Source organism: Canis lupus, chromosome 30, assembly GCF_003254725.2.
Source record: "Canis lupus dingo isolate Sandy chromosome 30, ASM325472v2, whole genome shotgun sequence".
Classification (NCBI taxonomy): Eukaryota; Metazoa; Chordata; class Mammalia; order Carnivora; family Canidae; genus Canis; species Canis lupus.
In genome coordinates this window covers 19310367-19337167 of record NC_064272.1, presented here as the reverse complement: position 1 = coordinate 19337167, position 26801 = coordinate 19310367, and the positions used below count along the sequence as shown (strand labels likewise).

Below are 26801 nucleotides of genomic sequence, written 5' to 3'. Positions count from 1 at the left end.
GTAGTCAATAATATACATATTTATGTTGTTTGGCCTCAGACAAGTAAGTATGACATAATTTATATTATTGTGGGCTTGCTTTGTTTTGTTCTTCACTGAGTTTTTTCATGAAGGCAATGTCCACTTTTCCTGACAAGTGACTCCTTGAACAAATAGAACATGGAAATATGTTACTTAGGGAGATAATTTAGACCAAGTATTATAACTTATGCAAAAAAATGTGGAAACTTGAGTCTGTTTCTCTAATGGAGCTGGTGGTGTAATGTGTTTATAGGAAATTTTAGATTTCTGTACTCGTTCCTGTTCCTATTCATATTTCTATTCAGAAGATAATGACAAGTTGTCTAAAGTCATCATTAAAAACATTGGCCCTCCTTATTAATCATTTGCCAAGTATTTATTCTGTATTTTTAATTTTATTTGCATAGGGCTTTTATTTATTTGTTGTTTGTTTTGGTGTTTGGTTTCTCATTTGATGAAGAAGTAACAAAATGCATAGAAAGTGTTCATCAGCTGTGATTTGTGTGACAAAATGAACCACTGCACCCATGCAGAGTGGCTCTTTCTAACTAACCAGCCTGATATTCTTCTGTCTGTGTCCTATGGCTGTTAATTGAGTATATTGTTTTAGATTTATGCATTAAAAATACGATTTCTACTTTGGAGGATCACTTTGTTACTTTGTAGCTTTTAAGCTGATGCCATGAACTTATTTTTCTTGTAAGATAAAGTCCCATCTATAGATTTTTCAACTAATTACATGTCTGCCAATACATACTTAGAGGATACATTTTATTTCAATTTATTATTTGTGTTTACATAGTGTGTCCCTGGAAATATCTGGGCAACTGAAAGGAAATGTTTTAATAGTGTTTATTACTATTTTTTCATCGCTCTCTTTCTTCTCTCTCTTTCTCTCTCTCTTTTTAATAGCTGCAGTCAGTCCGGTCAAGCATGACAGCAACTCAAACTCGGCAAACTTCCAAGACACTGAGGACATGCCTGACAGATGTGTCTTGGAAGAGTCTGAGAGTCCAGGTGAAAGCCATTTAAAAATAGTCAAGTATAAAATGATAAATTTGACACAGCTTTGGGGTCCTTGGAAGGGGGTGGCAGGGAGGACATTGTGATGCCGTTTGTTCTTAGCAGCTGCACTGTCAAATGAATGGTCACCTCCAGGGGTCACAGTGTGGGGCTGTTACCTTTTCCTCTCTCATCAAGAATTCAGTTGGAGGAAGTACAAAGGCTTTATGACCGAGAAGGGAAGCTGACACTATTAGTTCATTATCATCAATTTTTAGGCTAACCTGGTTAAGAGAGGCCAAGATTAAAAACTGGAGAAATGGTAGCATTTTAAATATTCACGTAATGGGATCAAGCGGAAGTGGAGAGTTAAAGAGACACAGATTACCATCATTGCAAGCTATTTGCCTTTCTAAACAGAGACAGCATTCTAACGGGGACGCAAGGATTTTAGCAGAACAGTAATGGACTCAGGGACACGTCAACTGTTGAGAACAAACAAAACAAAAGGAAGTAATAACCCTTCCTCGTGCCATAAAATTTACCCATGTCCCAAGTTACTTAGGTTTGTATTTTCTTTGTAGAAAGAATAGAGATGTAGCAGAAGGATAGAGGCCAGAAACACTTAAGCAGGGATTTTTCTTTCTGTTCTTGTCTTGTTTCGAAACATGTCTAGTCTTTAACAACTAATTAAGCAAAAGGGGAAAAAAAAAATCCTGTGAAAGTTGAATGACATTCCCGGATCACTACAAAGTCATAAGGTGCTAGAAGGGACCTTATTACCATGAGTGAAAGAGTTAACTATCTCCCCCCACCAAACGTTTTCCTTTCCTGTTTTCTCTGGCTGCCTGTGTACCCTCGACCCTCTTGCATCTTTGTGTGCTGATCCTTGTATCAGATTTTTGATTCATCCTCTCTGTGGCCTGTCAGCTTAGTTAAGAGATTTCCAAATCTTGTAGCCTTCGCTGACAGGGGGCAGCTGCAAACAGTCCCCTGATCCTTCCCCGAGGAGAGCTACTGAGATTTAATTTTCAGTGAAAGGTGCAGCCTGCAATCTATGTCAGGTCCCCTAAGTCATCTCGGAACCCCAATAGGCCCAGTGGCGATGGCATTGTATTTCAGTTCCCTCCACTACACCAAGATTCCTCAAAAGATGAACTGCTGCCGTGTGTCTGTTCTCAACCACACTTCTGCTTTACATCCCATGGAACTGAGAAATGGCATCTTTTTCACTGACAGAAATTTTTATCAAAATATTAAGCCCACCTCCTGCCATAAAATCTGAAAAACAAATGTAGGTTAGTCCCACTCTAAAAGGGAGATGGCGGTGATAGCATCACATTTCTATTAAATTATTTTAAAACTGCTTCTAGTTTTGACAAAAATGACCTAATTTTGACTAGATTTTTAAACTGTCTTAGTAAACAGTTTTCTATCCATCCTAGGCAGTTAAACCTGTGAGTTGAGCCTTTACCTAAGTGTTCATTGTTTTCGGCAAGGATAGACTGGCTTTATGTCTTTTCAAAAGTAGAATAAATTTCAGTCATCCCTCAATATGAGGGGAATTGTAGTAAAATTCAAATATTACAGGGTTTACCTGATTGATAGAAACAAAAGGGTCTATCAAAACAAAGATTAATTAGAAAAGATAGGTACTGATAAAGAATCTTAACTTAAAAAGTGAGTACTGTTCTATACATCGGACATCATTAAACTGGTAATAAAGAATGAATTACTCTGGCTTTTTCCTCTGTCCATTCCTGCATTTTAAGACATCTTGCCTTATAGGCCTAGAAACCTCTGGAGAGTTCACTACTGGTCTCACTGCCTTCCACTGAGAATTTGTGGCTTGGTTGTCATGGAGACATCGTATTTCTCCAAGAATTGCTCATATTGATCCGTGGCCAGGCGTAAATGGCCAAGCGAGTGTGAGGAATAAAGGGGGCTGGGCAGTCCTATAAAATGACCAGGGCTTGTGGGTTGGAAATAAGCTCATAGCAAACACTTAGGTAAAAAGAAAGAAGCAGTTTTATTTTGTTTCAGGATTTCTTTCTGCACTTTGGGCCATTGTCTTCTTTCACTATGAACTGAAAGAAACTTGTTAGTCACTTGTCATGTCAGATCTTTGGTGCTTGTCCTGACACAGCTGTCAGCCTTCCAGCTCTGTGCAGTTCAGGGACACACAACAAAGAGGCAATGACATGAATTATTTATTGCTCCTCGTGTGGATAAAATTCTGTGATAAGAAATTAAGACACTTCTGACAGAGGTGCTTGTTTAGTAAGAAAGATTTTGATGAGAGAGTGCATTTCCTTGAAGTATGAGCATTTGAGAGGGAAAATTCTTAAAACTGAACACGAAGGAAGATATGTGAAATTGGTGGCATGCAGGGACTTTCTTGCACTGTGAAAATAGGACTGTCCACTTCCCAGCATCCAAAAATTAATGAAAAAATACCAAGTCATTCAAATGGAGAGGCTCCAAAACTATAAACATTACTTTAGTTGTTTAGTTACCTCTATTTACCATGTGTAAGTGGGATTCCTCTGGAAAGTACATTTAACCATGCTCTGTTAGAAGAGAGGGCAAAATTTGGGAGCTTTAAGGGATAAGCTTTGGGAAGGTGTCATCAAACCAACAGAGGGACTTCAGTAGCTACGTATGTAATTGCATTGGTATATCCGTTATTCCTTATATGGAGAGGAGTGCATTCAAATCTGAACGCATTGTTCTTACCATTTTCACCTGGCATATTGTGGTTCACTCAAAAGTCCTTTTAATATTTTCATGTACATGCAAAATCCTCCCTGTTACAAAGTTGAATGTGGTCAGTCTTCTAGCTTTAATGGATATTGACCTTACATGGTTTTATCTATGCAACTCTAAATGACTAATATATTTATTACATCATTTTTAATGAACAAACCAGTTGCTCAAATAGCATATAGAAAATGAAAACAAAAAATCATTTTCCCATCCAAGCACAGTTCAAGAATATCGCCTCACATATTGTCCTTTCCAAATAAAATATTTTCTTTGCAAATCCCCTGAACATCCTTTTCCTTTGCTCTTAGAGCTTCATATGGCAGATACCAATTCATTTACGTAGGCAGAGAGCAAAAGGATAGTAAAGCACAGAAAAACCATAATAGTTTTACTTTCTTTAAAGGTGAAGTTAAAGTTTTCTAAACATTGATACATTTTAAAATGTCATTAATGAAACCAAACTTTTTAAGTTTATGTAAAAAATAAGACTGACTTTATGCGTTGATTATCTTTGAATGCAATGGGTCTTGAACTCAATCTGCAGACTGTGTATTTTTCCATTGAGATCGCTGCTTCTCCAGCACTGAGTTGACTAGGAAGACCCATTTGTAAATGGGCCAGAGTGTGCAACTAGGTCACAATTTAGAGGGCTGGTGGAGTGGTTGTTCACCTGATCTCTAGAGCACTCTACCTATTCATCATGCCATCGTGATCTCTTTATTGGTTCAAGCTGTATACCCAGGTGAGTGCCTGCAGTCCATTAAGGTTGGCAAAGCAACTTTAGACTAGAGCATTCTTGTTACTCTGACCCTGCTAGTGAACCTGGAGGTCTTGTCTGATAGGTTAAGGTCTCCCTCAGCAGTGTCTTTTCTTTGGAATAATTCATTAGCAAAGAGTTTTGACTCACAGGTGAATCCCAGATTGAAGTTTCTGACTTAGATTCTGTGAAGTCTACTTGCTTCTTCACTGGCATTTATACATTCCCAAAACCTGTGGGAATATCTTTGATGTCTAGTAATAGAAGCACTGAGGCAACATTGTGAACTTACAGCTCCCCTTTTTTCAGATTTTAGGGCCATTAGGCTTTCTTTCTTTGGCTCTTTAAAGCCTCATCACTTCTGAATCTGAAAGATGCTATCACAAAAATAGTGCAGTCTTTTGCTGGTTAACTTCTTGTTAACTGCTTCATGCACAGTGATGAAAGCTCAATTCCTATTCTCCAGAATATAATAAAAAGTGTTCCTTGTCCCTTATCTTTGCACTCATGATGATAAAAAATTTAGTGTGACATTCGTGATTTTTATCCAAGTGCTAATGAGAGACCTTGAGCTTTTATCACCCTATTGGCTTGGAAAATTAAGAATTTTACTTGCTAGTGCACTAGGGACAGTACATTTAAACAGCTTCAGCTGAAAATAGTGGCAAGAGAGAGCTTGAAAGTCCAAAAAAAAAAAAACGGCATTCAGATCAGTGTTTTCACATCATTCCGAAGTAGTTTATAATCAGTATGCATTCTGGCATTAAGAGAACATTTTAGTCGTTTTTATATAGCACGTTATGTGTATAGATCTATATACATCATTGTCAATCAATATTGCATTTGCATGAATCTGATGAACAAAACTAGATTTCTCACAGTTTCCAGGGGATGTACTACATTGTGAAAAGCCAAGGTGGAGGGCTTTTTTTTTTTTTTTTCTTTTACTATTCTAGCTCATGAATCAACAGCAAAAATCAGGTAACAGAAAGTAGGACAGATTCAGGACTGGAGTGCTGGAGATGGCTGATGATGATGCATGAAGCAGAAAAAATGTGTAATGTGTGAGCAGCCCATCAATCATAGCTATCGAGAACACACTTCTTAGGGTTAGTGCTAAAAAAATTGTTCTAGAAGGAGTAAGAACAATTTCAGTAGTAAAAACACATAAACCCTTTCTTCAGTTGTGTTTAATAATATCGACATTTTTAAAAAGCTGCCCAAATGGAAAAATTTAAGCATCAACCTAATAATTTTTAAAAACATGTAAAGTTCTAGGCTTAAACACACACACACACACACACACACACACACACACACACACCCATTTAACTAAACCAAATAACCAGCTTTTTGAGTCTTTGCCAGTAGGAGTGGGGGTTACTATGCCTGGTCATGTCATTAATATAAATGTATTTAAATGTATTTAGAAGTGCTTAACTAAGATACAGTGCTCCAATATGTTTGCTAGACAAAATAATTTAAATCAAGTGATATTTTTTTAGCCTACAATAATAATCATCCAAGTAGTCTGAAATTTAAATGCTTTTTTGATTCTATAATTCAAACCAGTTTTCAACTAACATTTATAACATTTGATCCTAAAATTGCAGTTGTGGGTTTCTCTGAGAGCAACTGAGATACTTTAAATTTATTAATTTTAAGCCCAAGTCATCTTTTTGAAAACTTTCATCTTTCTTGGCAATTAAAAGAAAAAACAACCTATATTAATAATGTATGCAATTAAAATATATTTACCTGAATCCTAGTATATAAGAAAGAATATTTTTTATTATATTAACATTGAAATTTCAGGATAGAAAAAATATAGGAACTATAGGTAATTCTGTCCTTCATTTTTTTCTCATCCCTTCCTTCCTTTCATCCTTCCCTTTTTTCATTCCTCTCTTGCTTTCTTCCTCCTTTCCTTTCTTTCGTCTTTCTTTACCTAACCATATAACCTGATCATCTGTTTCCTTTCTAGGTAAGCAAAGGCATCATTCATGGATAACGAAGGTGTGCTCCTGCAAGCTGTGCTAAATGGAATCTTATCTATAGGAATCAGATTTGGACAAACTATGACACCTAAACATGCTATTTGTTTACTGTTGTATAAAAACTATACTGTTATTGGTCAAGTTATTAGATTTTAAGTAGATTTGCTAATACTTTGGAAAGAGTGTATAAAAATATAATTACTGATTGAAATTATCTGAATTGATCTAATTTTAGAAAATCATTGTCAAAATCATTCTACATTCCTGCTTCTTACTTTCCTTTAGAATTTCCAACAAGGAATGCCAGTCTGCAGACACAAATTTAACACTGTTTTAGATTTTCTTCCATCTTTTCAGTTGCTGGATTATGTAAACAATATTAAAACCACATTTCTTTTAAATATTGTAAAATACAATGCTTCTAAATTTAATTCTGCCTCAATGTATCTAATCTAAAACTTTACCAAATTTATTTGATTTGTTAGCTTAGGACATTTTGTTTTAGTATATGCTTTAATATGGATCAGTCACCCTGCAGTAAATCTCTTCAAAGCATGAAATGTTGTCAACAAATAGCCAGTTCCATTTAGTCATCAATTAGCCCAAATAAGTGATAGTATAACAGGGACCAATCTTGTGTGATCAGGTTCATTTGGACTTCTAATGACATAGAAGCCAATGTCTTTAGCCAAACGTTGATCTTGTTGGCCTTATAGATGTGAACTATATATATCTACTTAGAGCACATTGCAATTGATGCTTTTTAAGCATAAACTCTGGTAATTCTTTTCCCAGAAAGAAGTTTGACTAGCAGGAATTCTTGAACTAAAATATGCAAAGCAATATAAATAGGAACAAAGTGCTCATCTATTAAAACCGTTAGTGATCTGATTTATTTGTTGTGACTTGTATAATTCCTGGATTTATAGAAAATCATAAAAAAGATTATTAGTGTGCATATAAATACAAATATCACCTAATCCATAAAAAATGGAAATAAAATGTTAAATAAATGATCTGTATATCTATCTATCTAATAGGGAAATTCTATTCACTTCAATTTAACAAACATATTTGAGGGCAGCAGCATCAGGTCCTATGCTGGGACACAATGGGGTGATAAGAGAACTGTACATTGGAATAGCATGGTCTCTACCATTAAGGAACTTTTCATTAATAACTGACCTGGATGTAAAGCAGACATAGACCTGTGTTCTTTTTTCCCCCCTAAAATATGATGTCATTTCTTGAAATTACTTTTAAGTTGTACTTCAAAGAGTAAAATATTGTCAATATGAATAATCATGGAAAATTGTCATCCTTGAAAATCATTGTATATACTCTCCCCCTCTCCACCACACCATTGGAAATAGTCCAAAGCTACTTGGAACAAGTTTCAAAATGAAGGTAGAAACCAAAGCAATGAAAAACATTTTCTTACATGCTATGTGTAGACTCTGAAGGCCATTACAAGAAGGAATACCAAAAAACATTTTTGATGATGGCAATATCAAATATGTATATATTGTCTCAAGAGGACAATTTTAATAGTTAAAACTTACTTCAATGTTCAAGTTCTGGGATATTTATTAAAAATAATCTTTGTTTTTAGAGCTATGCTTTATTATTTCCTTTTCAATGAAGATTAAAAATAAGTTTAAACAGTTGCCATATTTAGTATTTTCCAGGTCTAAAGAAACCAATATTGAATCCTTGAAAAATATGTTATAAGTCACCAGATACAGGAAATTAGAACTGGCATAACCATAACATTACTAAATGAGATTTTTAAGAATTGTTTGGCATCACATTTTGCAATTGCTAAAATTTAATAATTAATATTAAATGACTAATTATAATATTTTATCAATATGAATTCTGGAGGCCAACACCATTAACTATTAAATTTTTAATTCCTGAAAATGAGAGTTTTAGAGACATTTAAATAATGTTCTCTAATATCCATGTGCAAATGTAGACAAATCCACTAGTCTGTTTAAAAATGATTTCTTGGGGCATCTGTGTGGATCAGTCAGTTGAGCATCTGCCTTTGGCACAGATCATGATCCCAGAGTCCTGGGATCTAGCCCTGTGTTGGGCTCAGAGGGGAGTCTGCTTCTACCTCTCCACACTGCCCATGCTTTCTCTCCCTAGTTCTGTCTCTCTCAAATAAGTAAACAAAATATCTTTAAAATGATTTCTTTATATTAACTAATGTTCAGCAAGTTTCAGCAATGTCTCTTGTAAGGAGAACTTAAAATAGCAAGTTGCCGCACAACTAACTGGATTGACCACATGGTGACCCTAACCTCTTGGTACCACGGCTAAAAACCCAAAACCAGCAGCTTCTTGAACAGGTGTTTATCCTTTCTTGACTTAGCCTTAGGTAACAAGCATAGCAATTGTATTAGCAAGCAACTAATTTGTGTGTGTCCAGAATCTTCCTTGTCGTTGTAATAAATAATTCATTTAAAGAATCATTCTGTGTTCCTCTTTTGGCATTAATCTTGGTGATATTTATGATTATCTATTTCCTTCCAAGGAATATCATATTTTCAAACTTGCAAGTGGGGATTCTGCTACTCTTCAGAGTTAGTTACTGGCTGTGTTGCTGAGGAAAGACTACAGGAAGAATGTAAGTTTAAGGGCCAAGGCCTCGCACCGTGTGTTCAGATACTGCGTCCAGAGCTCCCTCCCAGGGTTCAGGCAAAGATGCTCCACAAGATGGCTTATGGAAAGCAATCTGAACACAGCAAAGCACTTCAAATAGAAGGTAAAATTTATAATATTATAAACTTACAATTAGAGAGGCAGCCTCAGACCTGAAGCATTCTGTTGTTAGTTTAGAAACTAAGTGAAGGCTACTTTGAATATGCCACTATGAGAAAAATGATAGGAAAATATTTTGCTGAATATTAACATTCTACCTCAAGATGATAATAGTTGGGGTGATTTTTATTTTTCTCCTTTCACATTTTCCTCCAATGTTCTATATTTTAAAAAAAAAAAATATATATATATATATAATTATTCAAGTGAACATTTTAGAAAAGATAGTGTTTCTCTTCAATCTTCAGAGGGCACATTATAATAATTGAATTTTTAAGAATGAAGTTTAATGCCATGTGTTTAAAATAAAGGCTTGGAATACATTAATTCTAATTGATTTTGAAATTTTATTTTCACAGAATGGGCTTATTCGTGTAATTTTTTAAATTTTATATTGCACACATTTTGATTACACAGTTTTTTAAAAACGGTACTATATACCTTTTGATTCTCCACAAAATCTTGTTGTACATGTCAAGTACCCAAAGTTGTGTCAAATTAAATATGAAAGTCATTACTTTGTAAAAATGTACATAGTGAGCACTGTAAAATAATTTCAAAATAGCATGACCAAAAAATTTGCAAAGTTAAAGCTTTCTTGAGTGGATTTCTTTCTGATAAAGTTATGTGGCTTTGTGTACACTGGTCCTCAGGCCAATCTATGCTGTGATTTCATCAGCAAGGACCTACAGATGGCATGTATGAGAATACAAACAAGAAATGAACAAGTCTGCCAGTATGAGCGTGCCACTGAGGGTTTCTATCCAACCTTCGACCCTGGAAGACATTGCATGTCACTTCATCTCATCTCATTGGCAGGACAGGGACTTCCCTAGCACGACTCCCTCACTCCTGTCACCCTCATCCCAACCTTCTCAGATCCCTTTTTTTTTTTAAGATTTTATTTATTTATTCATGAGAGACACAGAGAGAGAGAGAGAGGCAGAGACACAGGCAGAGGGAGAAGCAGGCGCCATGCAGGAAGCCCGATGCGGGACTCGATCCCCGGTCTCCAGGATCACTCCCTGGGCTGAAGGTGGCGCTAAATCGCTGAGCCACCCAGGCTGCCCTCAGATTCCATTTTCTTTTAAATTTTGATGATATGGATTTGGGGATATTAATCTTATGACAATATTGTGTTAAAATGCATTTATCCTGATTGCTGAGGTTTTTGCCACCCCCTCATCTTAGGCCCTGTTCATTAAATCTGGATAGATTCACCTTTATCCCAGAAAGTATACTGCAGGTAAATAGACTGTGACAATTGCATCATTATGAGCATGATTATAATGATACAAATGGTAAGAAATAGTTATTTTAATATCCTGCGAAAACTAAAACCATAGACCATTAAGAATGTTTGAAATGGTTTACTTCTAGTGGTATACCAGAGGAAATATTGGGCACCTATGGTTCTTCCTTTTGACATTGTTTCTTCAAATGCCTTTTTTTTTTTTTTTTTTCACTGCACAAGCATGTTTTCCCATCATCAATTTTAGGGATCCTTTTTGTCTTCAACACACTACTAATTGGAAAGGTAGCAGTGATTTTTCATTCAAGGATCCAAGGTTTTAAACACCAAAGGTAATTTGTATATGTTTAGTTTAACACTGCCTAGATCTGCAAAGTGCCAAATGCCAGCAAAAGACCAGTATTCATAACATTACACAATAGCAGTAATTGGTTGGTACGTGCTTGCAAACCTATCATTTCTTCACTTAGCAATTATTTTAATTGCAATTATCTATAAAGTCATAATTGGCTTTTGAGCTTGCATGTGGATTTTCCAGGGAGAAGGTGTTTTCACACAGCCTAAGTAACTGAACATCATGTCCTCAGATGATGCCATCTAAGATAAAAGGACAGTCTATGATGTGTTCTTGACATATCACAAGTTCCCTTTAGACTTTTAAAGAGATTTTCTCTTAATTGTGAAGTGGGAACTACATTTCCTATCAGAAATAATCTCTTATCTATATCAAAAGAATTCTCCCATTTATGTTACCTCCATTTGTATCAATTTATAATCATAATCAACAGAGAAACAGTATTTAATTTTTTCCCTTTTGTGTTTTAAATAGTGCTAGAAAAAAAAAGAGAAGAAAGAGAAAGAAAAAGAAAGAAAGAAAGAAAGAAAGAAAGAAAGAAAGAAAGAAAGAAAGAAAGAAGAACCCTCTAACAGTGAGATTAAGAGCCTTCATCCCATCCCTAAAACAGTCACAGCCAGCCACAGGAATCAGGTAGAACTTAGAACTGTTTTTATGATAAGGAAAATTTCCTTGGATGAGTCTCTATTTCAAATAATCAGTGTATTTCACCAATCTAAGCAAAATCATTTGGTCAATTTCTGTAAGAATTAGAGATAGGGAATGAGGCAAAAATATAAAATACTATCATTTCAACGGTCTTTGGGATAGTCAAGTAAAAGAAACAAATCTGGGGATTTCTAAGTATGTTTCCATAGAAAGTATACTGTAGTTGATTCCTGTCTGGAAAGGCATTGGGTTTTGTTTGTAGTCTTCCTGCCATGTAGGTGGCAGCAACACTCAAGGCTAGAAATTTTCTTTCACAATCTCTTAGCTCAAGTCCAAAGCATATTCTTACTAAAAATCCTTGTGGAAGAGAAAAGGTTTAAAGTATAGAGACAAATTTCTCTATGTCCTCACATATCTCGAAAGCACTATTTTAAGGTTGTGCTAAAGTGGTTCCCATAATGTGAAAACATTCATCATTTTCCTTAATACAGAAGTCACATTCTGCTCTCATACATGTTGGTAGTATTAGGCTTTTGTTTCTTTATTTACTAGGATCTTAATTCTTTACCTTCTCTCAAGCTAAACCTTTTCTTTGAGGAAAAAGGAATAAAAAAAACTGCTTTGTTCCACTACCACCTAAGCGTTTCTGGGAAATAGCACAAGTCTGTCCTTTCATTCTTTGTGAACATCTAAGAAGCCAGGGTATTTAGTAAATGAAGAGAGATTGTCCTTTCGTCTTCCAAATGAAGCCATTTCCTCTGATTGTTCTAAAGAGAGGAGGATGCATTCAAGTTAGTTCTGTGTGCAAATCAAATGAAGGCTACATTCCAGCAGAGAGAGGTCCAGAGCAGCTGATTTGTGAGGCCAGAGGACAGAGGATAATGCACAGAGTGTGGAGTCATTGCATAGGTGTGGATCACTGCCTTGAGAAAGGTAGTGTGGCTCCTGGATCTAGGCAGAAATGAAACCAGGATGTTTACCTCCATGTTAGTGTGTTCTCCTTATTGGAAACTGATTAGCAGTGAGAATTTCTTCTATTTCCGGCATTTTGCTAAAATTAGTACATGTTATAGCAGATATAGGTACCTTTTGTGAAAGAACCTTTAGAGTATTCTTTGACAGAGTGTCAGTTAACATATCCAAAATATCAGTCACATATATATAATTCCAGGCACAGATAAAGCACATAAACAATTAAATTGCTAGGCTATGAGGAAGTTATTGAATGGTTTGGGAAGGTAAAGAGAGGATTCTGTATCTAATACCCTTCAATCTCATTTATACCACTTCTTTTGTCCATGATCACTTTCTCCAAATATCTATGTAATTCATTGCAAGTATTTTTCACTGTAGCAGGCATTGAACATAAAGTCTGAAGTATTAACATTATGTCACAGCTCTTTCACTTTCTCACCAGCTGTAGGACATTAGAAAAGTAGTTTATGCAATACTCCAAAGCTCAATTTTCTCATCTCTATATTGGGACTAATAATTTCAATTTCTCAAGCACCATATGCCTTATACGGTGCCTTGTTATTTTTGAATATAATATAACAAATAATTGAAAGCACTACCCATGCCCCAAAAATGCCTGTTTTTATAATAATCTTAATTATAGTCGATCATAATGGCACTCCAACCTCGAACAAGCTTTTTACTCAGATTGGGAGAGCAGTCTGGCCTAAACAAGCTAAATAGATTGTTTTATAGAAGTTTCTTCTTTTAAAATGTTTCATGTTAACTGAATACTCCCAGGATCAAGGGCTAGTTTCAGTTTTCAACAATTTATTTAAAGGTCAAAGCTTTCCCCAGCCCAGTGGGTAATAATAAATAGTAAATAGCACACAGTTTTTCTTCAGGGTCCTGAAAGATAATCCTCTGAGAATGTTTTATGTCAGAGAAGGACAGGCCATGGTCCATCTAAGGTTGTATAAAATGACAGGTAGCTTTTCTCTTTACTTCTATCAGTCTTCATATTATCAGATGACACTAGCAAGCATGTTTCTATAGCTTTACATGAGTGTGATGAATAGACCAAACCAAAACATATAAGTACTTATAAAGAAGTATACGACAACTTAGAAAGTCAATGAACTCCTGAAAGATGAGGTATAAGATGAAACACTGTATATCAAATTCTACCTTCCCACTAAGGTTGGTATATATTAGAAATGTTTGCTATTGGGTAAAAACCTGAAAATTAATAAATTAATTTAAAAATTAAAATAAATAAATAATCAGAAAACCATCAGGAGCACCAAACGCCAACAGAATGGACCTGGAGAAGAATGTTCATCCTTATTTTTACTTTATTAAAGTTTGGTGAAACGTCTTATTACATTTTGTTACTTTTGTTCCTTTCTTTCCTCCTCTCTAAGTGGGGAAAAAAGAGTATTGGTTAGGAATAAAAATAAAATGACTATTTCAACTAAAATGGCAAATTACAGACACATTTATCTACACCCTCTCCTAAATCTCCATTGGAGATAATGGGATAAAAGACAAAAACCAAAAAGAAAAATAGAGAATGGGGAAAGGAATAACAACAGCAAAATTTTAAAAATCAGAGAGTAAATAAATGCTATAGAGGATGATGCCAAGAAGTGAGATGCTTGGTATTATTGCAAGGCTCTTTAAAGCCTCAGAAATTGAGGGGTAGAGAAAGACTTTTGAAAGTAGGGGTACAGAAAAACTGAAACAGGAAAACTATTTGAAAGAAAACTAATCTTGATTGCTGCCCCCATTCTCACCCCAGCTGACACCTGGAGGTTCTCTTCCTGGACAGGTTAAATAGAAAGGATTCTGGATTCAGGACGCTAGGCCCAGCTGAGAGCAGGGATATCATCCTGAAACAAGGAATGGGTAAAAATCTGTACACTGATGGCCACACCCCCAGCCCAGCTCCCTTCTGTTTTGGTCTAAAGATGCTGAACTATTCTTCTTAACACTGGACAGGAGACTGATGAGTCTTTTATGATAAAATAACAAGCCTGAGGCCAACAAGCACATGAAAAGATGCTCAACATCACTAATCATTAGGGAAATGTAAATCAAACCCACAATGATTTACCACCTCACACCCATTAGAATGGCTACTATCAAAAAACAAAACAGAACAAAAACAGAAAATAACAAGTACTGATGAGGAGGTTGAGAAATTAGAAATCTTGTGCTATGTTTATGAGACTGTAAAATGATGCAGCTGCTATGGAAAACACTAAAAATAGAATTACCATATGATGCAGCAATTCTTCTAGAGGGTATATATCCAAAAGAATATCTAAAAGTAGGATCTCAAAATTATATTTGCACACCCATATTCATAGAAGCATTATTCACATAGCCAAGAGACTGAAGCAACCCAAGTGTTCATCAATCAATGATTGATAAACAAAATGTATATTCTTGTATACAATGGAATATTATTCAACTTCAAAAAGGAAGGAAATTCTAGACACATACTACAACATGGATTAACCTTGAAGACACTATGCTAAGTGAAAGAAGCGAGTCACAAAATGACAAATATTGTATAATTCCACATATTGAGGAACCTAGAGTAATTAAAGCCATAAAGACAGAAAGTAAAATGGTGGTTACTAGGAGAGGGAAGTGTAAGAGGGAAGGAAGGGCTGAGGAATTGTTGTTTAATGGATATAGAGTTTTAGTTTTATAAGATGAAAGAGTTCTGGAGATTGGTTGCACAACAATGTGAATATACTTAACACTACTTAAGTGTACACTTAAAAATAGTTAAAATGGCAAATTTTATGTTATATGTATTTTACCACAATTTTTAAAATAAAAAAAAAACATGTGAAAAGAAGATCTTTAGAGTCTGACTACTCAAACTCTTCCAATGAAACATCATAGCCAGAAAACCTCATAGTGAAACCCCAACACTCTAACCTATATCCAAACACAAAATATTTTTGTGCTTCACTAGTTGGAAAGCCAAAGATCCCCAGATATCTGAAGAAAGCTTTTAATACAAAAGAGAGACACCAAAACAAACATGTAGAAAGAGACAGCAAAAACAAGAAATAGAGAACATTATAAGAAAATCCCAAAACATCTATAATTAATGTGATCAGAGAGATAAGAGAGGAAATTACCTTCAAGAAATAGATAGTAGGCTGTCAAAAAAAAAGAGCATTCAGGAATTTACAAATATGTAGTAGCATTCACTTATTCAATTCAATACACCTTTTTTTTTCGATTTATACTCTGTGCCAGGCACTGTTCTAGGCATTGTGAATACAACACTTAAATACATATATGCATTCAAAAGCTAGCAATTTTTTTTCTAAAAAAAAAAATGTATGGTAGATATAATTGGGGAGATCTCCCATAAGGAAAATAAGAGAGACAGTAAGAAAATTTAAAGGTCAATTCAACTAGAGGTCCAATATAAAAAATATTCATGAGAGATCCAGAAAGAGTAAACAGAGAAATCAGAAGAAAACTATGGAAAATAAAGTCAAGCTAACTTTCCAGAAATGATGAAACACATTCCAGATTGAAAGAACCCATAGTGGGTTCAGCAAAATTGATGAAAACGACTTACATGAATATTCTAGTGAATGTTCAGAACACTGGAGACAAAGCAATGATCTCAAAAACTTTAGAAAAAGGAAAAGAGCTTTTGCTTAATGTGAGAATGATAGGAAATCAGAAGGGCATTAGATCTATCCATTGCAATTCCAGATGCTAGAAGAAAATGGGGTAGTGACTTAGTATCCTGATGAAAATCATTTCCATCATGGAATTTGTTATTTAGGCACTCTATCTATTCTATATACCCTTTCTCATAAAAATACTGGAGGATATAACCCACCTACAAAAATGGCGTAAACCAAGAAAGAGCAGCATATGGAACATAAGAAAGAAGAAAATTCCCCAGGGGACACCGAAGATGGATGGCATGTCTACTGCTGCACACAGACCTACAAAGCAACCTGGCCAGTTGCAGCAGAAAGTGAGGATTTCAGTAAGGAGAGCTCCAGAACAGCTGGGGTAAGCCTGACTATACTGAGAGTTCTATCGATTTTAGGGTTCTATTGATGGGCTTGGTAATGAATTAGTGACAGGGATTGTGTATGACAGAAAACTAAGCAAATGTAGAGGAAGAGAGAAGAAATGCAGTCATAGTGTATTGCATTGTCCAACTGTGAATAATACCAATAATGATTATTACAAAGTAATTACTACTCTAATGAGAAAGAGAGGATAAATAGCTAATGAATCACTAAAATTGAAAACTTTAATCTGAAATAGCAGGTAAATTCCCACTTTACAAATTCAAAATGTTGGTACAATGAATTAACAAGAAGAGTTATCTGGAATTTTATCAGTGTCTTACCTCTGCTTGCCGTATATGTGGTCCTCTCTTTGCATCTCTCTGGTTGTTTAGGATCATAGCTCAAGAAATTACCTGAGTCATATAGTTCTTCTGAACCTCAGTAATGTCACCCATTCCATGCATCTCTGAAGATAGTTGGCTGTGACTTAGTCTGCAGAATGATCCAGCAGCCATGTCTTCCAGGCAGGGGATTTTCCTGCACATCTGGCCATAGCTGTTAATGATCCTCCTTTGTAACGTGATTAATGACCATAATGTGTGATTAATGAGTGTAAGATAGCAAAACTTTAAACAGGTGAAAATAATATTGAGTATGTAGCTATTCATAAGGAGGGTTTTTTTGGATAGCATGTATGAATATTGTTCAAAATATTCTATGCTGCATAGTCATCCAGTGGTCTAGGTCACCAACATCTGTGCTTCGCAGAAATTTACCACAGGGTTCTCAGAAGAAAAGCAAAATAAACGAAGTAACCTCAAAATACCTCACTGCAAATGTGAAATTTCTCTGCATCTTAAAGTTTACGCTTAAAGAGTCATTTAAATTTTGCACACATATACATCTGTGTTTGCCAAATTCATAAAATTTTAATAGCTAACATTAACTGAACATTTTCTATGTATGCTATACCTAATAGTTTATATATAGTTTCTCACTTAATCTTTATAGCTACTTCATGAGATAGTTTCAATGCTCATTGTATAAAGTGGGAAACAGAAACACAGAAAGTAATTTCCCAAAGACCACACAGCTAGTAAGCAGTGACAAAAGAATTTAAATATTACAGAGTAGTTTGTATGCATGCAGTTGCTGCATTCAGACTCTGGAATCATCTAGAGTCTTTTATAAATGCCTGTCTTATCTGTGGTTCCCAGTTTTTCATTAAGGCTTATGGGAACTACAGTTTGAAAAGCATGAATCTATTTTATCTATACTCATTCATTATCATAGAAACTAGCAGAGGCAAGAGCAAGGATGTCACCACTTAAAAATATTGAGCAGCAAGTTATTAATTTTATTAAATAAGAAATACTGTCATAATCCCAGTATTAATATTACAAATATCTTGGTGTCAGTTACCTGGAAGCCCTTAGAGAAGGGTCACTTTTGAAGTAGTGGGCTGGGTCTAGGTTTTGTTTTGCTCCATTGATAACACTTTCTACCAGCTAGTCTCCCAAAGCCATGTAGAGAGAGTCCCATCATGCCTCAATCACTCCACTAAGCTCTGAGAGTGATACTTGATTTAACTCTCAAACACAACTCTTTGAGACAGGTATTAATCTAATCCCCATTTTACAGATGAAAAAGAGTGCAATACATGAGAGGATAAGTAATTTGCTTAGGATCACACAACCAGTGAATCGTAGGACCAAGAAACAGTCTTAAAAGCTCAGAGAGTTGGATTCATCAACCCATGCCTTAACCACTATCTTATGTTGCTGACCACCGTTACCACCTTTGGTCCTCATATCTGACAATCCAATAGCCAAATTTAATGGTCATTTTCAACCTTCCATTTTTTTTTAGATGTCTTTGGTGGTATGTGCTTTACTATCCATTCCCATGTAGAAACTCAACTTTGCATCAGCTGCTAATCTGTGTTGTAGGGTTCAGTGAGTGAAAGAGCTGTACTTTCTTTCTTGGAGCCCTCAATATGATATGCATCCAGAGTGCTCCTGTGCACAGAAGAGCTTTTGACCAGATAAGTGGCCTTTTGAGTTAGAAAAGCTAACTAGAATGGACTTCACAGCCAAGATATCAAGGTACTTTCATGCATTACATCAAAGTCTTTCTGTGGTGTTTCTTGATCAGAAAAACAATTTAAGGATGATTTTAGCTCTTTCAACAAAATTCGTAGCTCAATTGTCTAAGACAGGTTTCTCAGCCTCAGCATTATCGACATTTTGAACCAGCTAATTCTTTGTTTGGTGAGAGCTGTCCTGTGAATTGTGGGATATTTAGTAGCATCCCTGGCTTCTACCACCAGATGCCAGTAACAGTTCCCCCATGACCTCCTACAGGTATAACAACCCAAATATCTCCAGACATTGTTAAATGTTCCCTAGGTGGATAAAATGCCCCTAGTAGAGCAACATTGGTCTAAGATAAAATTCTTCTTATGTCAATGCCCAACAAAAAGTTCATAAAGTGTTTTACTGAGTTTTATTTTTATTTCAGAAAAATACCTGCCAGCCGGTCTTCAACGTAAAATTTACTTCGGTTATATTTACATCTACTGAGAGACTAAAAAAAAGTAATCACTATTTTTTTTCTTCTTTTTTTTCAATGCTTACTATTCTCCCTAACTCTTAAAAGCTGGTACCTTCAAATCACATGTTCCTCATAAGCATCTTCATTTTAAACTCTAAACCCAAAAATTCACCTGAAAAACTATTATGGCCTCCTGAGCATCCCACAGGAACCTCAAGCCAGCATGTCTAATAGTGAACTCATTGTCTACCTCTACAAATGTTCTCTTTGTTTCTCACTCCCAGTATAAAATTGACCTCCAGATATTCTTTCTTTGATTTTCTGAATTGCTCCCCAATCTGTCCTCTGGCATCTTCACTGTCAATCCAGGCTCATTTCTCATTCAACTTGCCACAAGAGCCTCCTGCTTGGTCCTTCTGCCTTCAGTTCATCATCTGCATTGTTGCCCAGGCAAATGTTCTAAAATAAAAATCTCATTCTTTCACTCCTTTGAATACAGTCCAAACCCCCTTAGCTGGGCTGGTGAAGTCCTTCGTAAAGTATCCCTTGCTTCTACCATTTTATAATAATAATTAGTGAGGATTACATATGCTGCTAGGATAATAAAGGCATTATGTGAACTTCAGCCAGAAATTAAATACATAAAATGGATTATATATCCTATCCTATCCTATCGAAGTAATGGTTTGTGCATCATGTAATGGACTTGAAGATGTAAGCTCCTTTAGGTATCTTTTACATTAGAAAAGACATGAATTTCAGCACTTACGGTTCTGCTGAAGACTCAAGTTTATTTTCTCCATAAATGAATTTAATTTCTATTTCATTTTTCCCTGTTCATTTCTCCAAGTAGAAGAAACATAATCTCAACTGGCTCAGGCTTTCCACTTTTTCTCATACGTTACATCTAAATTTTGAGAAACTTACTTGGGTGACTACATAGATTTTAGTGCAAAGTAGGATACTTCCTGTAATGAGAGTTTAAAGAGTTTTAAAAGTTTTGCATGAGGCAACTAGTATACATCAGGAATATCCCAGGAAAATGGATATCATATATATCCATATATCTATATATCCATATCAGTATATATATGTGTAGACTATATATATATAGTCTTTAACTTAGGTAAGGTTGATGTAGTAGTTGAGGGGTGGAGAAGTCTGTGAAATATTCAGTCATCATCTATCTATACTAGATGGACAGATAATATTATATCCAGATACAACAATATCCAGAGGGAAAAAATGTTCTACCTCATTCCTAGTCAGTCTTTTGTCATCTGTTCATACATATCTCAGCTGTTTCCACCCTCTTTTCTAGCAATAGGCATCTCTGAGTTGCTCACTTTCAGGCCCTCCAAGCCCCACTGAGGTGGACAAAAATGATTTGAATCTCTTACCCTTCACTGACATGGAACATGACTCTTTCAGGCATTTCTACTCATCCATGCCTGTGTCCTGCCACATGCAAGAAACTTCTGTGAAGCTTGCAATCCTCCTGAGCTCTACCTAAAAATCCAGATAGAGCTTTCTGCAGTTCTTGAATTCAGAATTTTATCTCAAGTTTCTATTCTGCACCCCACCTCCAACTAGGAAACAGACTGTGGATGAGACATGGTCTAGGAATCTACCTACATCTGAGTTATTTGTCTTTTCTTTGTTCTATCAGTATAATCTTACCCCTTTGAAATAGATAGCCTGACTTGTCTATTTTCTCAGATTTGTTTTTTGTGATATAAACATTGTATCCTAGATGCGAAAGCTTTATTGAAGCTCAAAGGTGTTTTCTTTGCTTGTGTGTTTTGTTATATATCTTTCCTAAGACAGTAAATGATACTGACAATAAGAAGATGGGGGGAGCAAAATGCATAAGAAACTAGAGAAACTACAACTATAAAAACTATAAGAAACTACAACTCAAATTTTTGATAAGTATAACATACTAATTTATTTTTCTCATTTATGGAAGGCAAATGAATTCTAAAGCAGAAAAAAAGAGTATGGGAATTGTGATGGTTAATTTTACATGTCATCTTGGCTGGGCAATGGTGATCAATTATTTGGTCAAAATCCAGTGTTGCTGTGAAGGTATTTTTTAGGTGTGATTAGTATTTAAATCAGTAGACCTTGAGTAAATCTGATTACCCTCCATAAAATCGGCGAGCACAGTCTAATCTGCTGAAGACTGACCTTAAAAGCAAAGACTATTTCCTGAAATAGAAGGAATTCTTCTCAAGACTGCAATATAGGAACCTTACCTGAGTTACCAGCCTGTTGCCCTTTCCTACAGATTTCAGTTAAAAATATATATATATTTCAGTGCTAAAAAAAAGAAAGAAGTGAAGTGAATTTTAATAATAAATTTTATTTAACTTTATGTATCCAGAATATCACTGCAACATCTAAGCAATATAAAGTTAATTAATGAGATTTTAAAAAAATATTTAATTTATTTATTCATGAGAGACACAGAGAGAGAAGCAGCGACATAGGCAGAGGGAGAAGCAGACTCCTTATCCCAGGATCATGACCTGAGCCAAAGGCAAGCTCTCAACCATTGAGCCATCTAGATGTCCCAATGTGATTTTTTTAAAGGTTTTATTTATTTAGGGGATCCCTGGGTGGCTCAGCGGTTTGGTGCCTGCCTTTGGCCCAGGGCGTGATCCTGGAGTCCCGGGATTGAGTCCTATGTCAGGCTCCAGGCATGGAGCCTACTTCTCCTTCCTCCTGTGTCTCTGCCTCTCTCTCTCTATCATAAATCAATCAATCAATCAATCTTTAAAAAAAAAGATTTTATTTATTTATTCATGAGAGACAGAGAGAGAGAGGCAGAGACATAGGCAGAGGGAAAAGCAGGGTCCGTGCAGGGAGCCCGATGTGGGATTCAAATCCGGGATGCCAGGATCATGCCCTGGGCCAAAGGCAAATGCCCAACTGCTGAGCCACCCAGGCATCCTCTCAATGAGATATTTTACAGTGTTCTCTTTCTCAAAAAAAATAAAATCCTTAAAAAGAAGAATTAAGGAGACGTTTTTGTGCATTATCACAGACTTTGAGATTATTAGAGCAGACAAATTTATTTGAAGTTTAATCCTTTGATTTAATGCTTTCATTACATGAATGGAAAAACTAAAACTCATAGAAGTAAAATTATTCTCTGGAAATCATTCAGTTAACCAGAGTGACAGAATCAAGATAGCTACCCAACATTTCTTATTTTCATCCTTAGCCTTCAAATAAAGTCCCATTAAAATCTTAAAAGAGCAATATATGATGCCAAGTTATAGTATCAGGACTTTAAGCAATCGAATAGTCCAATCAAATGGGCTTACACAATACCTTAGATGATCTTGTTACCTAACATTATAAGATTCCTACATTGGTTGCTTCAGAGTCTCCACAGGGTCATCAAAAGTCCCAGTTCTTTCCATTCTTTTTCTCTGCCATCTTCTATGTGTCAGCTTTGCTCTCAGGTGGTCCCTCATGGTCTCAAGTTAGCTGTGTCATTTCCATACAAAATCTCCAGGAAGAAAGATAAGCAAAAGATGAGGTTGCCTGGGTAGCTCAGTCAGTTAAATGTCTGCTTTTGGCTCAGGTCATGATCTCAGGGTACTGGGATCCAAGCCCCCCGTTGGGCTTCTTGCTCATCAGGGAGGCTGCTTCTCCCTCTCCCTCTCCCTCTCCTTTCCCCATCTCCCCCCTGCACCAGTGCTCTCTCTTTCTCCCTCTCTCTTTTAAATAAATGAATAAAATCTTAAAAAAAAAAAAAAAAGATGTGCAAAGAGTGAAAGACACTGTCTCTTTTCATGTGTTCTTTGTAGGAGGGAGAAAACTGTTTCCAGAAGCCTCTAAATAGCATAATTCCCCTCCTGTCTCAGTGACTGGGACTGGGGGACATGCATCAAAATAATTGGGTTAACAGAATTCTCCTAGATTATTTGAAAGTGGAATGAATTTGAGGGGAACAACCACAAAGGCTACCACACCTCTAATTAAAATCAATAGCAGAAATACCAACTGTAGGAAACACACAGAGGAGAGGCAACCATGGGGTGACACAGGCTGAGACTGGTGATTCCAGGGGATTTCCCGCAAACCAGGGAATGCCAAGAAGAGCTGGCCACCCCCAGGAGCTAGGAGAGCAGTATGGCGCAGATTCTCCTCGGAGCCTTAGAAGGGAATGTGGCCATGCTGGCACCTTGGTTTCAGACTTCCAGCCTCTAGATCTATAAGAGAATAAATTTCTGTTGTCTTAAAAAAAAAAAAAAGAAATACCAACTGTAGTGAAAATATAGTAATATTTATAATTCCAGTATTCTATAAAAAGCTGCCATTTATTAGCTCCAAACTCTATTTGCGTAATATGAACTAATAGCTTGAAAAATACACATGAAATGACCTAACTGCTAACATGCTCTTATTTCTTTACCCAAACCCCAAAATTATAAGAAAGAAAGCTCCAGTTATGTTAAAACAGAGATTTGACAAGTCTTCAGTGAGGGCTTACTATTGGTTTAGTCACTACCACACATACCACGTTTGATCATTCTGGCCACCTAGTGAAATGACTGTTCAAATCATACCCATATTAGCTTGGGTCTCAGAGAAGTTAATGATTTCCTCAAGGTCACACCTGTTAAGGTTATATGGAACCCATTTTTTTAATCCAAGTTTTTGACTCTAAATCCAGTGCTATTTCTACTAGACTATTAAACTAGTAAATTTTATCTGCTTTGTAGCTTAGGTTAGGAGACAGTACAGTTATTTTCTCTTTTGTTTTCTAATTGTTATAAAAAAAACTTTGTGAAAGCTTAACCAGAAGAGACTCCATAAATAAATCCCAAATGGAGTAGAATTACAAGGGAGACATACTATAAAGGAGATGTTGGCAAACTATATAACTCCAGCTGCCACCTGATTTGTAAATAAATTTTTATTGGAACACAGCTATTTACTTTTTTTCCATGGCTTCTTTCTCTCTGCACAGGCAAAATTGAATAGTTGCAAATGTATATGACAAGGGTTTGTAGTCCAAGATTTGTAGCCACTGCATAAAAATATGAAGAGTAGTTTTATCAAGTCTCAGAGAGAAAGAAAAAGGAAAATCTCATTTTTCTGCCATGTTGAAGTTTTCCTAACACTAGAGTAGGAATCTAAGTTGAGGCCAAACAGGAATTTAAAGAAAAAAAAAAATAGGGATGTTTTGCTTCCCAAGATATCATTATTTGCTTGGCTGAGTGATAGCTCATTGTGAAGAGTTCAATGACACCAGGGTAAGGTGATGGGCTTATCTCTCTAGTGGTTTCTTAGAGATGTTTAAAGAATAGATAGGAAGTCAATAGACACAGGTGGGTAGCAAAATTAGCCAAGGCAAATGATTCTGAGCCCAGATGACTGCCCAAAAAGGAGATTTTAAAATTGGTTTCCTGGGCAACCCCGGGTGGCTCAGCGTTTAGCGCCACCTTCAGGGCAGGGTGTGATCCTGGAGACCTGGGATTGAGTCCCAAGTCGGGCTCCCTGCGTGGAGCCTGCTTCTCCCTGTGCCTGTGTCTCTGCCTCTCTCTCTCTCTCTCTCTGTCTCTCTCTCTGTGTATTTCTTGTGAATAAATAAATAAAATCTTTAAATAAGTAAAATAAAATAAAATTAGTTTCTAATCATAAAGACATTGCATTACATTATATTTTCTACCAATAAAATGTGCACAATTTCCAATTATAATGGATACACTGTCCATTGACAATAACATTTAGGTTGTGAGTTTTAAAAATAAAAATGTTACATACAGCATTAAAAAAAAACCTTTTGTGATCTGACTTCATTTATGATGCACTCATGTAAATTTCTTCCTTGCTGTTGACCTTGACCACAATAAGAAAAATGGTCATCTTTCTATTTTTTGAGCCTTGTCAGCAAATCTCTTCCTCTTTTGTTCTAGGCTACCATGGATTATAGAGCAAAATAACAGTAAGATATGGAGAAAATTATGGCCAAAAAAAAAGAGGCCATTTACACTGCTATTCTGACTGCTATTACCAGCAATAACTATCATCTCTAAGCTTTTCAACAATGAGTTCACACCAATAAGTGGAAACACTTTTTATAAGTGCTGTATAGTAATACCTGACATGTATATGGCACCTTTCATCTGTAAGAATCCCAAAGGGCCATGTGGAGTATCCTGGAATCACTTCATCCACTAGAGAAATACAGCAATCTCTAGACTACAAAGCAGCAACTGTTCCATACACATATGTTCCACAGTCTTGGCATTCTTAGGGAAAAAGCAACAGTATATAAGTCTTACTCTTCTTGCCCCTCCAGACCAATGTGCTTTATGTTCTTGTCTCATGTGCACAATCTGTGGATCCCAAAGATAACCTCTTCCATTTCTACTTTTTCTGCTTCAGTAGGAAGGCTGACTCTTGAACAACCATGAAGACTTGAAGAAACCTTATTTGAGTGCTCGGTTTTTTTTAAAAAGATCTTATTATTTATTTGAAAGAGAGGGAGAGAGAGAGCACAAGTAGGGTTCCTGGCAGGTGAAGAGAGAAGCAGACTCCCCACTGAGCAGAGAGCCCCCTGTGGGGCTTAATCCCAGGATCATGACCTGAGCTAAAGGCAGACACTTAGGCAACTGAACCACCCAGATACCCTAGTGTTGATTTATTTTAACTGCTTCTTATTTACAACAGAGTTTGTGAAAACTAATTAAAATATGACAATAGTAGAAATACCTTTGAAAGCTGAGCCATTTTAGATGTCAGGTTCTGTTACTTTCCAGCTGAAGATTTGGGGAAAGTTTCCTAATTTCTCTCAGCTTCATTTTTAAAAATGCAGATGTTAATACCTACTCCAAAAATCAGTTTATGAATTTAAAGTGACTATCAGAGTAGTCAGGATAGTGTAAGCACACAATAAATGTTTTTGTCTTCATTTCCACAATGTGTATCTATAGGAAACTGTCCATGTTTGTTGATTAAATTAAGTGGGTTAGAGAGTGAAGTTTCTATTATTTCCTAACAGAGACGTTAACTTTAATAATGGTAATGCTACAGATTAGGAGTCAGGAATTTGCATCAATAATCTTTGAGTGTGTCAGTTATTTATTTGATGCCTCCAAATAATCCTGTCTACTAAAAAGAAATACATGGTATCCTCTATTCTCCTCACTAAAGACTTAAATTGAAGAGTGTGTGCAATACCGCTCTGCTTCTTCAGAAAATGGAGCCGTGTAAAGATAATGAAACATTACTCTGGTTATGATTGTTGACCAAGACCAGATTTGAAAGAAATGAGTGAAAAGATTTATAAAGGTTATATTAAAGTCACAGACAAAAAGAAGTACAAATACTATATTGAAATGATCCCCATCTCTCCCCTACCCCTCACTGTAACAGTTCAGAGGGATATAGAAAACCAATAGAGGGTAAACCACCTATTTTCCCTAGACTATGTAGTAAAATTAATTCAGCAAATATTTATTAAGAACCTACTATGTAACAAGGATGGCAATATTTTATTCTCAGATCAAACTAAAAGATGTTCAGTTCAACTAGTTTTCCTTGATATCTACTATGAGCTAAGCACCATAGTTAGTCA

General features: G+C 35.9%; 1 protein-coding gene across 5 annotated transcripts in view; it reads left to right on the top strand.

Moving 5' to 3' along the window:
• The window catches only part of WDR72 (WD repeat domain 72), a 220806-nt gene extending 211352 nt beyond the window's left edge, over window positions 1-9454 (top strand). For 2 of the 5 annotated variants that reach the window (XM_049104238.1, XM_049104240.1), the window contains 2 exons: window positions 934-1038; window positions 9086-9453. In XM_049104238.1, the coding sequence (XP_048960195.1) occupies window positions 934-1038; window positions 9086-9369 (389 nt within the window). In that variant the 3' untranslated portion in view covers window positions 9370-9453. Of the gene's footprint in view, window positions 1-933; window positions 1039-6530; window positions 9021-9085 lie in introns of those variants that run through there. The other 3 variants (XM_049104237.1, XM_049104239.1, XM_035708857.2) reach the window with 3 other exon arrangements.
• Window positions 9455-26801: the final 17347 nt, after the last annotated feature.